The 13,983-nt window shown below is 46.9% G+C and overlaps 1 protein-coding gene and 1 pseudogene across 2 annotated transcripts; both read left to right on the plus strand.

The window, feature by feature from the left end:
• Window positions 1–1,260: 1,260 nt before the first annotated feature.
• MSL1 (MSL complex subunit 1) lies at window positions 1,261–13,708 on the plus strand. Of its 2 annotated transcripts, XM_007085802.2 has the most exons (9): window positions 1,261–2,368; window positions 4,932–5,155; window positions 6,444–6,826; window positions 8,734–8,781; window positions 9,242–9,306; window positions 9,940–10,007; window positions 10,439–10,563; window positions 10,732–10,804; window positions 11,165–13,708. In XM_007085802.2, the coding sequence occupies exons 1-9, from the start codon at window positions 1,601–1,603 to the stop codon at window positions 11,253–11,255; spliced, it is 1,845 nt and encodes a 614-aa protein (XP_007085864.2). In that variant the 5' UTR covers window positions 1,261–1,600; the 3' UTR covers window positions 11,256–13,708. The 2 variants fall into 2 exon arrangements, with proteins under 2 accessions (XP_007085864.2, XP_007085863.2); XM_007085801.2 differs by lacking the exon at window positions 8,734–8,781.
• Window positions 13,709–13,813: 105 nt separating this feature from the next.
• LOC122233898 lies at window positions 13,814–13,967 on the plus strand (annotated as a pseudogene).
• Window positions 13,968–13,983: the final 16 nt, after the last annotated feature.

A 13,983-nucleotide genomic window follows, 5' to 3' on the forward strand; every position in this document is an offset into this window, starting at 1 on the left:
AGGAGAAAGTGAATCTTGATCTTGGGATGGTGAGTTCAATCCCCACATTGGGTGTGGAAACTACTAAAATAAAATAAAACAAATAAACTTAAAAAAAAAAGTGATAAAAATCCCTTCCGAGATTTCCTTTTTGCTTCGACCCTTCGTGAACCTCCAGCAGATGCTAGAAGTGACTTAAGAAGACTGGGGAGATGGCCATTGGGAAAGAACTGTCGGTAGTTGGCAATACTTCATTCTAGGGAGGTTGTGGCAAGAACTCCCTAGGCAGCAGACATCATGGATTTTCCTCCCTCTGGGAACCAGAGGTCCCTCAGTTTCTGGTCTGAATCCCTTAGAGACAAAGAACTTCATTCTCTCCCAGACCAGAGTGGGGCTGCTGGGGAGTGGAAGGGGTGGAGGGGTTAGAATTCTACCCCCAGGAAACACCCACAGGCTCAGACAGGAGCCCGAATCCTGACTCTGGTCCAGGAGGCGTGCGGTGCTGCTGCGGGGGCCGCGGGGCCCCTCCGGCGAGGGCCGGGCCGGCTGCCAAGGTGCCCGGGGAAGGGGCCGCCCAGCGCAGGCCGGGTACGTGGAGCGCTCCGTACACTGCCTCGAAGGGCGCGTCTGCTCCTGAAGCCCCCTGCCCTCCTCTCCGCTCCATTCTCTCGCGTTCCCTTTTCCCGGGGAACCTCCACATTCCCCATCTTCCCAAAGCCGCCCTCGCCTTTTCTTCCCTCCCCCGACCCTCCCCCGAGTAACCCCCTCCCTCCGCAGCCCACCTTCGCCTCGCTCCTCCGCGGGCTCCTGGGTCCTCGCCCCTCATCCCTGGCCTCCCCTCGCCGGCCCCCAGCGCCCAGGGCCTCCGCGGCCCCCTCCCCGCCCCCCTCGAGGCAGCGGCGGCCCCTTTCACAATAGCGCGGCCCGCCTCCCTCCTCTAGCTCCCGGTTCGCTCCCGCCCGCTCCCCGCCTGGCGCATGCGCCCTCCGGTCGGCGGCGGCTGCGGCGGTGGCGGCTGCGAGCGGCTCCGTTTTTTTAAAGGGAAACGCTGAGGCGCCGGGGGTGACTGTGGGGGAGGGGGACCCCGAGGCGCGGAGACCCCCGGGGGAGGCGACAGACCCCCCTCCCGCAGTAGGAGGGCTTTGGGCGGACCCATCCCTCCCACCCCCCTCCTGAGGAGGAGCGGGGGGAAAATGGAGGCTCGGGGCGGCTGAGGCGAGCTCCGGGGCGGGGGGCCGGGGCGGGGAAGGGGGGGTGTGGGGTGGGGAGACGAGGCGGGCCCGGCCGGGCCAGGGGGGGCCGAAGCGAGCTCCGGGGATGAGCTCGGGGGCGGCTGGGTGCGAGCTCCTGCCTCTGAGGCGAAGGCGGCGGCGGCGGCAGCAGAGGCGGCGGCGAGGCCCCCATGGGCCGGCGGCGGGCCTCAGCCGCGGCCTCCACTTCTCCACACGCCGGCGGGATGGCGCCCGGGCCCCGGAGGAGCCGCGCTAGCCGAGGCCTGCTGCCGCGCTGCTGAGGCGAGCCCGCCAAACTCCCCTCCCCCTCCTCCGTCCTCGACCCCCCACACCTCGCCCCTTCCCCACCCCCTCCTCCGTCTCGGTCCCCGACGCTGCTCCGGACCACTATGACCATGAGATCCGCAGTGTTCAAGGCGGCCGCGGCCCCTGCCGGCGGCAACCCTGAGCAGCGACTGGACTACGAGCGGGCTGCGGCGCTGGGCGGGCCCGAGGACGAGCCCGGGGCGGCCGAAGCCCACTTCCTCCCCCGGCACCGTAAGCTCAAGGAGCCGGGGCCCCCGCTGGCCTCCTCCCAGGGCGGGAGCCCCGCGCCCTCCCCGGCCGGCTGCGGCGGCAAGGGCCGGGGCTTGTTACTCCCGGCCGGGGCGGCCCCTGGGCAGCAGGAAGAGAGCTGGGGCGGCTCGGTGCCCTTGCCCTGTCCGCCCCCGGCCACCAAACAAGCCGGCATTGGGGGGGAGCCAGCGGCCGCGGGAGCCGGCTGCAGCCCCCGACCCAAGTATCAGGCGGTGCTGCCCATTCAGACGGGCTCTCTCGTGGCGGCGGCCAAAGAGCCTACGCCCTGGGCTGGGGACAAGGGTGGGGCGGCTCCCCCAGCTGCCACCGCCTCGGACCCGGCGGGACCCCCACCACTACCTCTGCCGGGGCCGCCACCCCTCGCGCCCACCGCCACCGCCGGGACCCTGGCGGCTAGCGAGGGCAGATGGAAGAGTATGAGGAAGAGCCCTCTCGGGGGTGGCGGCGGCTCGGGAGCCTCCAGTCAGGCCGCCTGCCTCAAACAGATCCTTCTGCTGCAATTGGACCTCATCGAACAGCAGCAGCAGCAGCTGCAGGCCAAGGAAAAGGAGATCGAGGAGCTGAAGTCAGAGAGAGACACGGTACGGGAGGGGTTAATCGGCGTTCAGGATGAACGCGAGTTGTGCGCATGCTCGGGGGAAGGGGGCTGTAGGAGGTTAAGGTATCCCTTGGTTAGGGGTAAGGAGGCTGGCCACCAGCAAAGGAGTAGCTTAAGTGTCGAGTCCCTGGGAGCCAAGCTCACAGACACGTTGGGTCGGAGGGAAGGGTTAAAGGGCAACCTCCCAGGGGGAGGGGGAGGGGAGGTTTCAGGTGCCAAAGGGTTAATTTAAAATGACAGCCCCAGACTTGTGGGAAAGACGTTTAGAGTGGGAAAAGATCTGATTTGTGAGGGGTTGAAAATGCAAAGGTGGGAATGCATATGTGGTGGCTTTATGGAAGGGGTTAATTGAAGGAGCTTTTGCTTTAGAGATGCATTTTGAGAGGAGAGGGACATAGCAGCTGTTGCACTGCTGGAGCATCTTCTGACAGGAGGGCAGTAGGCCTTTTCACTGGCAGAGAGGCAGAGGTGATTCACAGTGGAATCCTATTTTAGTTTTCTTCAATGGTATGAGGAGAATGACCGCCTTTGATTTCAGACAGTTTTTAATGGGAATCTGAGTTATAAAACATGACCCACTGACTAGCTCCCTTGTATAAGCATTGTGTTTAGAGGCCGGTAGATTTTAAGGCATCAGGGGAAAGTAAGTTTATTAAATGTATAAAGTAGACCCCCTCTAAAAAAAATCCCTATTTTAGAATCTTAAGATAGTAGGGCAGTAATTTATTATTTCTTTGTACTTCTGAGGAGCACGACTATATAGGCTTGTTTTCACTGCAGCAGTAGTCAAGAGCTCCCTATGCATTAAAACAAATTCTTTCAGATATCAGGAAAACTGTGTGTGTGTGGGGGGGGGGGTATTACTGTGCTAGCATACCTTACAGCTGCCTAAAAATAAACATGGTTTCTACAATTGTTGTGTTCAGGCTGCAGCAGTCTGTCTCTCTCTCTCTGTCTCTTTCTCTCTCTCTCTCCCTCTTCCTCTCTCCCTCTCTCCCTCTCTCCCTCTCTCCCTCTCTCCCTCTCTCCCTCTCTCCCTCTCTCCCTCTCTCCCTCTCTCCCTCTCTCTGGCGTTGTGTGCGCCAAGGGCTGAGCAAGGGAGCAGAGGGCTATTCATTTTGTTTGCTTTACAAATGAATCTCATCAAGCAGGGGCTGTTTTATTGGAGAATGCATTCTGCAAGGTGGAATGGGAGCTGGGGCAGGTCTCATTAAAATATCTCATAGTGTTGATTTGTGGAAGTTACTCAACATGGAGGTGGCCCTGCTTAGCTACTGTACTGCAGTCTAGGGGTGCGATGGTACTGTAATTACAACACATCATATCCTTACATGGGGGGGGGAGTGGGGCAAAGAGAAGGACCAGTGAAAAAGAAGAAATCAAGGAAATGTCACCCACAAACCGTGGTTGAGTAATGTTAAGGCCAGGAATCAGAACAGAAGGAGATGAAATGAGAGTATGGCTGACTGGGGCGGGGGGTGGGGGTGGGGAGCCCCCCTGCTGATTGTGGAGGTTTATGCTCAGTTCCTGAGGTAATGGCCCCTTTGCAGACTTTCCTAGGCAGTAAAAGTGGGGTGAGTTAAGGATAGAGTATCAGTCTGAACTTGGCATTCACTGTTTCTGTTGTGTATTGCAGTCTTAGCATTGCTTAAGCTTGTTTCTCTTATTCCAGTTGTTGTTTGGCCTCTACTAAAATCTCTGCAGCTAAGTAGATATAATGAAGACAACATTAATATCGCTGTCTACCCAAATAAAATTCTTACTATAGTGTTTAAAGAGCATAGTTGGCACCTTTTCTCAGAACATTTTAATATGAAGTTTCCAATGGTAATAGACTTCTATTTTCTGTTTGATTATGTAGTTCTCTCTTTAATTAGAGTTAAAAGACTTTGTTTTAGTTAATATTTAGATAAATGGGTAGATTTTTTTCTGGTATCTAAAGTGTAAAGAAATAAGCATATTTCTGATCGATGGGATTATGGGCACTGGTTTCTATTATAATTCTTCCAAATTGAGTATTCATTGTTTAAATGTCCTGTGCACCACTTTCAAATCCCTCATGGCACTGGGACTGTGAGCTTTTAATTCCTTCTCAATATATTCTTTGGACTCTGCCCTTGTGTATAGATAGCATTTTGGAGTGAAAGGAGAGAGGATAGGATTTGGAGAAACTTAGGGCCTCCTAAAAGAGCATAGGGTTAATTCTGGAAACTCCCAACCTGACTTGGAGCCACATGGTTAGCAGTAGCAGAGACCATGCCATGTTGTGGCCCCTCCCAGAAAAGAGGATCTTCTTTCAAAAGAATGAACTACAAATTCCCCCATGCCTCTCCTCAACTAGGTTAGCCCTAAAATTAAGCAGAGTACCTTTTCTTCTCTACTGTGTTTAAGGAAAACTTTTCCAGTTAATGTCTGCCTATTAATAATAAGTTAAATTGCTATGGTCCATGGAAAAGCAGAAGACCATACTGATGCCTAAACGGTGCTAAGTACCTGGGTGTAATTGTTTGTGTGTTAAGTCTGCATTTTGGCACTCTCTCTTTTAGCTCCTTGCTCGGATTGAACGTATGGAAAGGCGGATGCAGCTGGTAAAGAAGGATAACGAGAAAGAAAGGCACAAGCTGTTTCAGGGCTATGAAACTGAAGAGAGAGAGGAAACGGAGCTATCCGAGAAAATTAAACTGGAGTGCCAGCCGGAGCTTTCCGAGACATCCCAGACTCTGCCTCCCAAGCCTTTCTCTTGTGGGCGGAGTGGAAAGGGACACAAAAGGTGTGCTGATAACTTTGTTACACTGTCTGGACATGATGAGGACACTTGTTTCCAGTGACTGAGAGTAGGGGATTGAGATTTAGGAATTAGTTTTAATGCAGCCATATCCTGAATTAAGAGGTCTTCCATGCTGAGAAACTATCTTGAAACATTCTTGCAGGCTATAAAAATCTTTTAGGAACATTGTGGTCACAGTAGTAATTACCGAATGCAGAGTATATCACAAAGAGAATGGGCAACAAATGTGGCAGCTGAGTTTCTTAAAACTATAGCAGTTGACATCAAGTTAGGAAGTGTTAAATCATTCCTTCATTGTGTTAGGTACACTGGTGGACAAAAAAGTAAGATCTAACTGTCCTTGGACCCAAAGAGATTAGTCAGTCTAGCTGTAAAGGTGGCATAAATTTGGCCAACTGGAATTCAGCTGCAATAAAACGTGAAGGTAGACAACAGTGATACAAAGTAAGTTTTGTGAGATTCAGAGACAGTAAAGATTATTCTAAGGTAAAATAGCGAAACTTTTAGGGCGAGATGGATCTTAAAAAAGAAGTATAGCATTTAGGTTGGTAAGCAGGAAACGAGACGGCATTCTAGGAATGGGGATTTGGGGGAGGAGATTGGTGGGAGAAAGAAAGCTGGTAGATAGCAAGAAAAACGAAACAGATTGTAATTAACATGGTATAGAATTGATGGAAAAAATAAGAGACCGGTCTCTGGTTGACAGGAATTTTCTTTAAAAAAAAAAAAATTTTTTTTTAATGTTTTTATTTATTTTTGAAGGAGAGAGAGACAGAGCATGAGCAGGGGAGGAGCAGAGAGAGAGGGAGACAGAATTTGAAGCAGGCTCCAGGCTCTAAGCTGTCAGCACAGAGCCCGATGCGGGGCTCAAAACCACAAACTGTGAGATCATGACCTGAGCCAAAGTTGGATGCTCAACCGACTGAGCCACCCAGGCGCCCCAACAGGAATTTTCGAAATAAGTCACAGAGTAGTGGCACCTGATGTTAGCGAAAGGGTCTTGAATAAAATAAGACTCTTTTTAAGTTTAGTAGGCAATAAGATACTATTAGAGGTTTATGGAAACTCAGTTGTTCAATAAAGACTTACTGAGGGCCTGTCATATATAGTGGTAAGCATGAGGCTGTTCCTGCTCATGGTTGCCAACTGAACCAGATGTTTAGATATTTAGATACCTGAACTAGTTTGTTCTCTTGCCCCAAAATGTAATCAATTCAGATTTTATTCAAGAATCAATACATTTTATAATGTTTTCTTCCCTATCTAATAGGAAATCCCCATTTGGAAGTACAGAAAGAAAGATTCCTGTTAAAAAGCTGGCTCCTGAATTTTCAAAAGTCAAAACAAAAACTCCTAAGCACTCTCCCATTAAAGAGGAACCCTGTGGTTCCTTATCTGAAACTGTTTGTAAACGTGAATTGAGGAGCCAAGAAACTCCAGAAAAGCCCCGGTCTTCAGTGGACACCCCGCCAAGACTCTCCACTCCCCAGAAGGGACCCAGCACCCATCCCAAGGAGAAAGCCTTCTCAAGTGAGATAGAAGATTTGCCGTACCTTTCCACCACAGAAATGTATTTGTGTCGTTGGCACCAGCCTCCCCCATCACCGTTACCATTACGGGAATCCTCTCCAAAGAAGGAGGAGACTGTAGCAAGTAAGGCATAGAGAACACTTGCTCTTATACCCTAGTGGTGGCGGTCAAGCTAACAAGTGTGAAAATGCCTTTGGCATTTTTAAAAAAGTGCAATCAATAAAGCAGAGTTCTGTCAAGAATGAGTAAGTTAACAGCCAGAGACAGACACTGTGCAGGCATTGCAAATAGATGGAATTACAGCAAAATGTGCTCAATGTATTTGCCTGCTTACAACACTGGGAGATGTGTTTGCCAGTAAGTTGCTCATCACAAGAGCACCAGACTTGGGGGTGTAATCTCCGGCAACTTGCATGCCCTCTGAAAGAAGGGTTTTCTGTGCTGTGAAATGCATAGAACTTATACTTTGCCATGCACGACTGTTCCTGCAATTGATATTGTGTGAAACCTGGGAGGGTGGTCTTTGGGTGTTCTCAGGGGCCAATGGTAATTTTTGGGTTGGGGAGCCAGCTTGGGGTGGGGAATTTCACCTGGGCCTCCGCTCTTTAACTATATAAACATTTATCTGTATCTCTATGTCCCGGTCTGGGGGGCAGGAGGAATCTGCCAAAGACCAACAGTCTTACTTTATCTTACTATACTTCACAAAGGTTCTAAATGTGAAGAGTTTACTTGGATTGCAGTAGCCCATTGGTTGTTCATATATTTAAATAAAATGGTCTACAAACTATTTTTCAAACAATAAGGACTATCTTGGGATATCTGAGCTGCTTGGGGAGGGTGTGGGGTGTGGGACCTTGGTCTTCATTCCCTTTTTTTCTTTATGGCTTCCACACAGAGATACTCCCTTATCTCCTACATCAACCAGTTAACTGCAATGTGCCTTCAATTGTGTAATGTTAGTCTGACAGTCACTGTGGGTACTCCGGGGTGATGGTGGGGGAAGCCTTCTTGAATAGAGCCACAGCCCCAAGTTTCTACCACTGGGTCTTGCCCTAGCAGGGATGGGGATGGGAATCCATTCCAATAAGACAAGAGCATTCTCCAGGCTTTGTTTGGCTGTTCTGGTGACAAAATTAAGTGGGGAAGATAGATTACTCTTCTTAATTATCTAAAATACATTAGGCCTCACACTTGAGTACATGAGATAGACCAGGATCCTGATCTAGGTTCAGGTTTTTTGTTGGTTCAGTCAGTTGAACAGGTTCATCCTTAATGGTTAACCTTCTTGCTGCCATGGCAATGCTGTGTAACAACTTAAGAGAAACCGTGAAGCAACTTCCCATCCGGGATTGGGAAATAGCTTGGTCCAGAGCTGTTCTGTTTGACTGGCTGTTTTGAAAACCCTATCTGTCCTAGTACAGAAAATTCCAAACACCTCTGAGATTGTGGGCATAGCAGTACAGAAAGAGTCTGATTGGGGGGATCCCAGCCCTTTGAGGAGCCTGAGTTGTGAATAAACGTGTGAATCCTTATTCTTGATGCCCCTATCTCAAGAGGAAGCTCAATGGCTTGTTCTAAGGAAGCCAAAGTCTTTGTGCATGTTGTTCAGGCTGGACCAGCAAGGTAGTTTGTTTGGAGGGAGGAGGGAGCTGTTTCAGAAGACTACATATGTAAGTTTTGAGAACACTGATCTTTTATTTGAAAAATAGGGTCAACTTTTACTCACCTGCCATGTTCTGAGTTTAAGGTTTGATATCCTTGGCCATCAACTGTTGCAGGGAAACCACCCTAAATAATGAAGAAAAGAAGTCGTCTCAGTGTAAAAAAAAAAGTGGTGGGCTTATTTTCTTTTCTTTTGTCTGTTGTTCCCTCTTCCCCTCCCCCAGAGAGAAATTCTCAAAAGAACAACTCAAAAAAACCAAAATGGCTTCCTAGTGAGAACTTCAGTGATGATCCTTTCCTCCATTTTGGGTATGGGCTTTTTTTCTTTTTACACTGAGATGATTCTTCTTTCCTGCATTATTTAGGGTGTCTGATGCCATCAAGTGTTGCAGGAGAAACTTCAGTCTTGGCTGGTGAGTAGAATAGGAATTGTGCTGGCTGGGCCTGGGGTGGGGGTCGGGGGGATGGTGGATGGTGGGAGCTGCGTTCCCTGTCAGTTGGATGTGGGAGAGTGAGATTCCTTGGTGTATGATTACACTATAGACTTCAAAATGACTACAAATTTCAGTTGTTTTTCAGGAACTGCAATAGCATCCATTATATGAATTGTCAGGTATTGGCTTAGGGTTTTTTGTGATCCTGTGTTTGGCAGACTGCTGCACTGGCATTTTAGGTTCTTTTTATACCATAGCAAGGACACTGAATATGGCTTCAGGCGAGGCCATAGAATGGATTCCTATCACTTGGTAACTTGGTCTTATCTGGGGAGAGACCTCTTGTCCTAGTGAATAGTAGGAGGGTTGTGTGACCTTGGATTTAAGGGTGGTTCCACCCCTCCTCCCTTTCTTTTTCTTTCTTTTTTTTTTTTTTCAGTTCCTTCTTGGAGGGACCACTCAGTAGAGCCTCTAAGGGACCCAAATCCTTCAGACCTTTTGGAGGTAGGTACCCAAGACCTGTCAGTGGAGGGGAGTGAGGGACAGAGTAGAAATGGAGCTTTAACTTGAATGTGTTATAGTAACTGGATGGATGGGTTAAATAACTCTAAAGCCAGAAGGGAACTTGAGTGATTATATCTAATCCAACTCTTTTGTTTATATAGAAGAGAAAACTGAGTTTCAGAGTGGTAAAATGATTTATTCAAAAATAAGTAGCTAGGGAGTGCTCAAAACAAAATGAGATTTTACGTTAAGTAGAAAAATTAGCATGTACCACTCAGCAACAAAATCATATATTCCAAACTCATTTGACTCTTAAAACAGACTCTTGCAAAGTATGGAGGTAGGAAGGGTTTATGGCAGTCTCAAGGGTTGTTTCAGTTTGATGTGATTTTCACCTTGGAAAGTTAAGGAAATAATTTTGAAATGTGGACAGTCTAAAAGGGTGGGTGTGGGGAGAAGCATATGTGTTTTGTTGATTCTGTTACCAGGAGGTTCCCATGACATCCATAGAACTCACAGACTCAGGTGGGACCTGCAGGGAAAAGATTTTACATTCCTGGAAGCTGGAGATGAGTGCTATACCCATGTGTCACGTGGTGATAAATACTTTATTAGCTGCTGTTCTTTACACAGAACCTGGATGACAGTGTGTTTTCGAAGCGGCATGCAAAACTGGAGCTGGATGAGAAGAGAAGGAAAAGGTGAGGCTAGAGGTACTCGTCCTGGAACACCTGAGCCCTAGGACCCTGACCTCTCTCATCCATGCTGTGAAAAGTCCTGGAGCCCCTAACACCCTTAAATTACTGGCATCCCAATTGGTTGAGTATCTTAGTTTGAAGTGGTAGTTGTCGTAAGTAAAGGTGTTTGGCTTCTTTTTCTTTGTGTACGCCCTTCTTCAGTTCCACTCTCTGTGGAACACCAACACATGATTTGGACTGCTAGACCGACACAACTCTTTCCTGAACCGGCAGACAGTTCACTTTACCACCCCCACCCTGCCCACCCCATTAAGAAGAGTCAGCATGGGTCTCACCGGTGTCTGGATTGTGTTAGTTGCTTTTATAGAGCAGGTTTTCAGTAATATTGGGTTTGTTTGTTTGTTTGTTTTGTTTGTCTGGTTTGTTTTTCCCAGATGGGATATTCAGAGGATCAGGGAACAAAGAATTTTACAACGACTGCAGCTCAGAATGTATAAAAAGAAAGGAATTCAGGAATCTGAGCCTGAGGTTACCTCATTTTTCCCTGAGCCAGACGACGGTAAGTTCTGTCTGTGTAAGAGAATAGGGTTTTCAAAGAAGGAAAAGGGTGCAAGGCTCCAGGGTACAACTTGCTGTGAATGAGCGAACAGCATTTTGGAGCAGGTGTAGTTGCTAGACATTTCCCCTCTATGTCACTAACGAGGTCCCATTTGGCTTTCTTCCATAGTTGAAAGTTTGATGATTACCCCCTTCTTGCCTGTTGTAGCATTTGGACGACCATTACCCAAATTAACTCCGCAGTAAGTACAAAGGTTTTTTTTTTCCCCCCCTCCCCTGTCAGGTAGCCTGCACTCCACCTCCTTTTTAGACCTCATGAAAGCCTAGATCTAAGGCAGAACAGGTGGCTTAAGGATAGCCATGGTTTTTTGACAGTGATAATTAGGAGGATTGCTTTTTGAGTTAGAAGTAGATTATTCAGTCATTTTAATAGCAAACTGTTTCTCTGGCTTTGAGGCAGGAAAGACCATCCAAACTTGGAACTTGGGAGTCAGAATTAGGAGTGGTAAGGGGCATATAACTCTTTTTTAGAGTTAATCTCATGTCCACACTGAATCCCTTCTAGTCTTGCAAGTTGATTTCCTTATCCTTTTTTTTGCCAGGAATTTTGAGCTGCCCTGGTTGGATGAGCGTAGCCGATGCAGGTTGGAGATCCAGAAGAAGCAAACACCTCACCGGACGTGTAGGAAATAGCTGGGCTGGCAAGAACCTTCTGTCTTCAGATAGTTGTAGCATGCCATTCCCAGAGAATGGCAGAGACCTGTATATGTGACCTATGTCCTCATGTATGTTATCATTCGCTGATAATGCCCTTCCATAGTCCCTTGATCTTGGTTTTGTTTTCATCACTCTGATTTCACAAAAACTCTTCCATTGGGCTAATTGTGAATTATGGAGGATGATTGGGATTTCTTTTCCCTTTTTGGGAATATGAGCTCTCAAGCTAAATCTATAGGATGGCAGATTTAGAAGCCTGAGGGGTCTGCTTCTATACATTTGCCTATGTTAAAGGGGCAAAAGGGCTCTTTTCGTTCGACTTGTGGAAGATGAAGCAACCCCTGCCTTTAGAGCTGTGCCTGCATGGCACTCTTCACGCCCTGGTGTACCCTTCCTTATAGTTCTGAGTATAGTGATGTTTACCCGAAAACAAAACAAACAAACAACCAACCTCACCAGGAGCTTAAGGACCAGATGAGGAATAAAAAGTGAAGTGATGAAGCAAGTCATCTTCACAGGGTAGAAAAGAGATTCAAGAGTTGGCAGATACACGTCTGAAAAAACAGTTGTTCTCTTAAAACTATTCTGTGATACAGCCATGTGGGAAGGGATATTTGGCTATGATTATTTTGTAAGTTAATGGGTAACTGAATTTCTTCCCCCACCCCTCAAAAAAAATATTCAGAAAAAAGAATGGGGATGGTTAGTTTTGGTCAAGTTATGGCTCTAAACAAAAGCAATTGGCATCTGAGGATGGCATGCCAGAACCTGTACAGATGTCCTTGTGTCACATCACTTCTCAAGTATTCCTTAGTTGGGCTTTATTCTTTTAGCTGAGCTCTTGGTGGTGGGATAGAGATTTAGGGAGGGTGGGGGGGTATGTGGAAATATGTGCTTCCTTTGGCTGGCAAATGTCTACATCTTGAAACAAACAGATGTACCTAATGAGCTTCTCCATTCACTTTGTAAAAATAGATTTGTATGTGTATCATCTTGGTCCCCTTTCCCCCCATTTTGTTAAAAAATTTCAGGACAGCACTCCAGGCCACTTTGGTCTCAGTGTAAGATCCCTGTAACTATCTGGAAGGAAAATAGAGCCAAGACCTCTGGTCTTAAATATATAGGAATTGCCTTTCTTTAGTCTTCATGACTATTGTGTGAAAACAAGTAGGGGTCTAATCTCCTAGAAGGTAGGGGCTTTTATCCTTGAAGAGAATATGTCCCCAGATTATTAGCACTTTTAGAGGAGAAGCCAAGGTATGTAGGGTGTGTGGCCGGCCCATCAGTGGAGCATGAGAGAATGGGGATACCATTGTGGGAAGAAAAGAAAAGTTCCTCAGGGGCCTCCCACTGCTAAAGATTTTTGTGAGATGTTGATCTGTGCTCCCTGGGTTTGACTTTTAAGGGAGTTATTCCGGCAGCACATGTAGTATTCTTGGATGATCTTGCTGCTTTTATTTCTCCTTCTGTGTGTGTGTGTGGCTGTGGGCTTTCATTTGTAACTCCATCTGCTTAGGAGAGTGGGCTCTCCACAAGGGAACCTGCTGTGAACTTCATTGCAGCAAGAGTGTAGAGAGAAATAGGACTTGTTCCACTAGGGGCTCTCATCTCACACCTTAAGGGGAGGAAGGAGATTTCTAGAAAAACTGGGCCAGATTTTCTTTGTTCTCCATCATTTTAATATGGCAAGCTGTTTGGCTTTCCTACTCTGATCTATGTTATGTTCCTTTATAATGTGCCCAAGAAGAAAAAAGACCAATCAGTGTCTCTTTACGTTGTTCCTTGATTCCTCTGTTTCTTCCTGATTTTCAGCATTTGTCGGATTCCTAATTTGGATATGGGTTAGCAAATTTAACCTTTTATGTTTGTGCCCTACCCAGGGAACTCCCCAGGTTCTGAAATTGAGCTAGACTAAGAGGAATCCATGAGGTGCTATCTGGCCAGACTTAAGTGGATTCTATTTCCTTGGTTCTCCCTATACCTAGGACTGCTTATTTTATTGTCCCCTCTTCTAGATCAGTTCTCCTTTGATTTGGATGTGTTGAGGTTTGTTGAGGAGGTTGGAGAGTAGATTAGCAAAGTTCCAAGAGCGAAATTACAGTGTGTTAGAGTGTGGGGGGAAAATTAGTCTTATTTTTTCCCTACATGGGATACAACACTGTGAAATTCAATCTTCAACTACGGCCCTGCAATTCTCCTAAAACATAGTTCTTTGTTTCTTTCTTTAACAACGTTTAAGCTAGTGTTAATAAATTAAAAAGAGAAACTGCTTGTCTGTCCACTTCAGCTTTGTTTTATGCCCATTTCATATTGTTGTCTGTGTTGTAATTCATACTTTTGATACCATTTCTGATGTGTAAAATTGGTTGTCTTGTAAATATCTTATAAAGAGTTCAATTGTAAATAAACTATTGTGGCTGTTAATTTTTGAACTTGTGCTTCAATTTATTAGATTTATTGGGAAGCATTAAACAGTTCTGCTTGTAGATATTAAAAGATTAGAAAAAGAAATGCATTTTCAAAAATGGAGAAACATCGCTTCTCGGCCTTTTGGCTAAGATCAAGTGTAGTATCAAAAATGGAGAAACACACCATTTTCTCTTTTATTTGTGTATGAGCACAATGTATGTTTTTCATCCCTCTTTGTTCTGTGTTCTCTCTTCCACATGCGGTAAGTGGCAACTTTAAAAATGAGATTCTAGGG

This window comes from Panthera tigris, chromosome E1 (assembly GCF_018350195.1).
Source record: "Panthera tigris isolate Pti1 chromosome E1, P.tigris_Pti1_mat1.1, whole genome shotgun sequence".
NCBI classification, from domain to species: domain Eukaryota; kingdom Metazoa; phylum Chordata; class Mammalia; order Carnivora; family Felidae; genus Panthera; species Panthera tigris.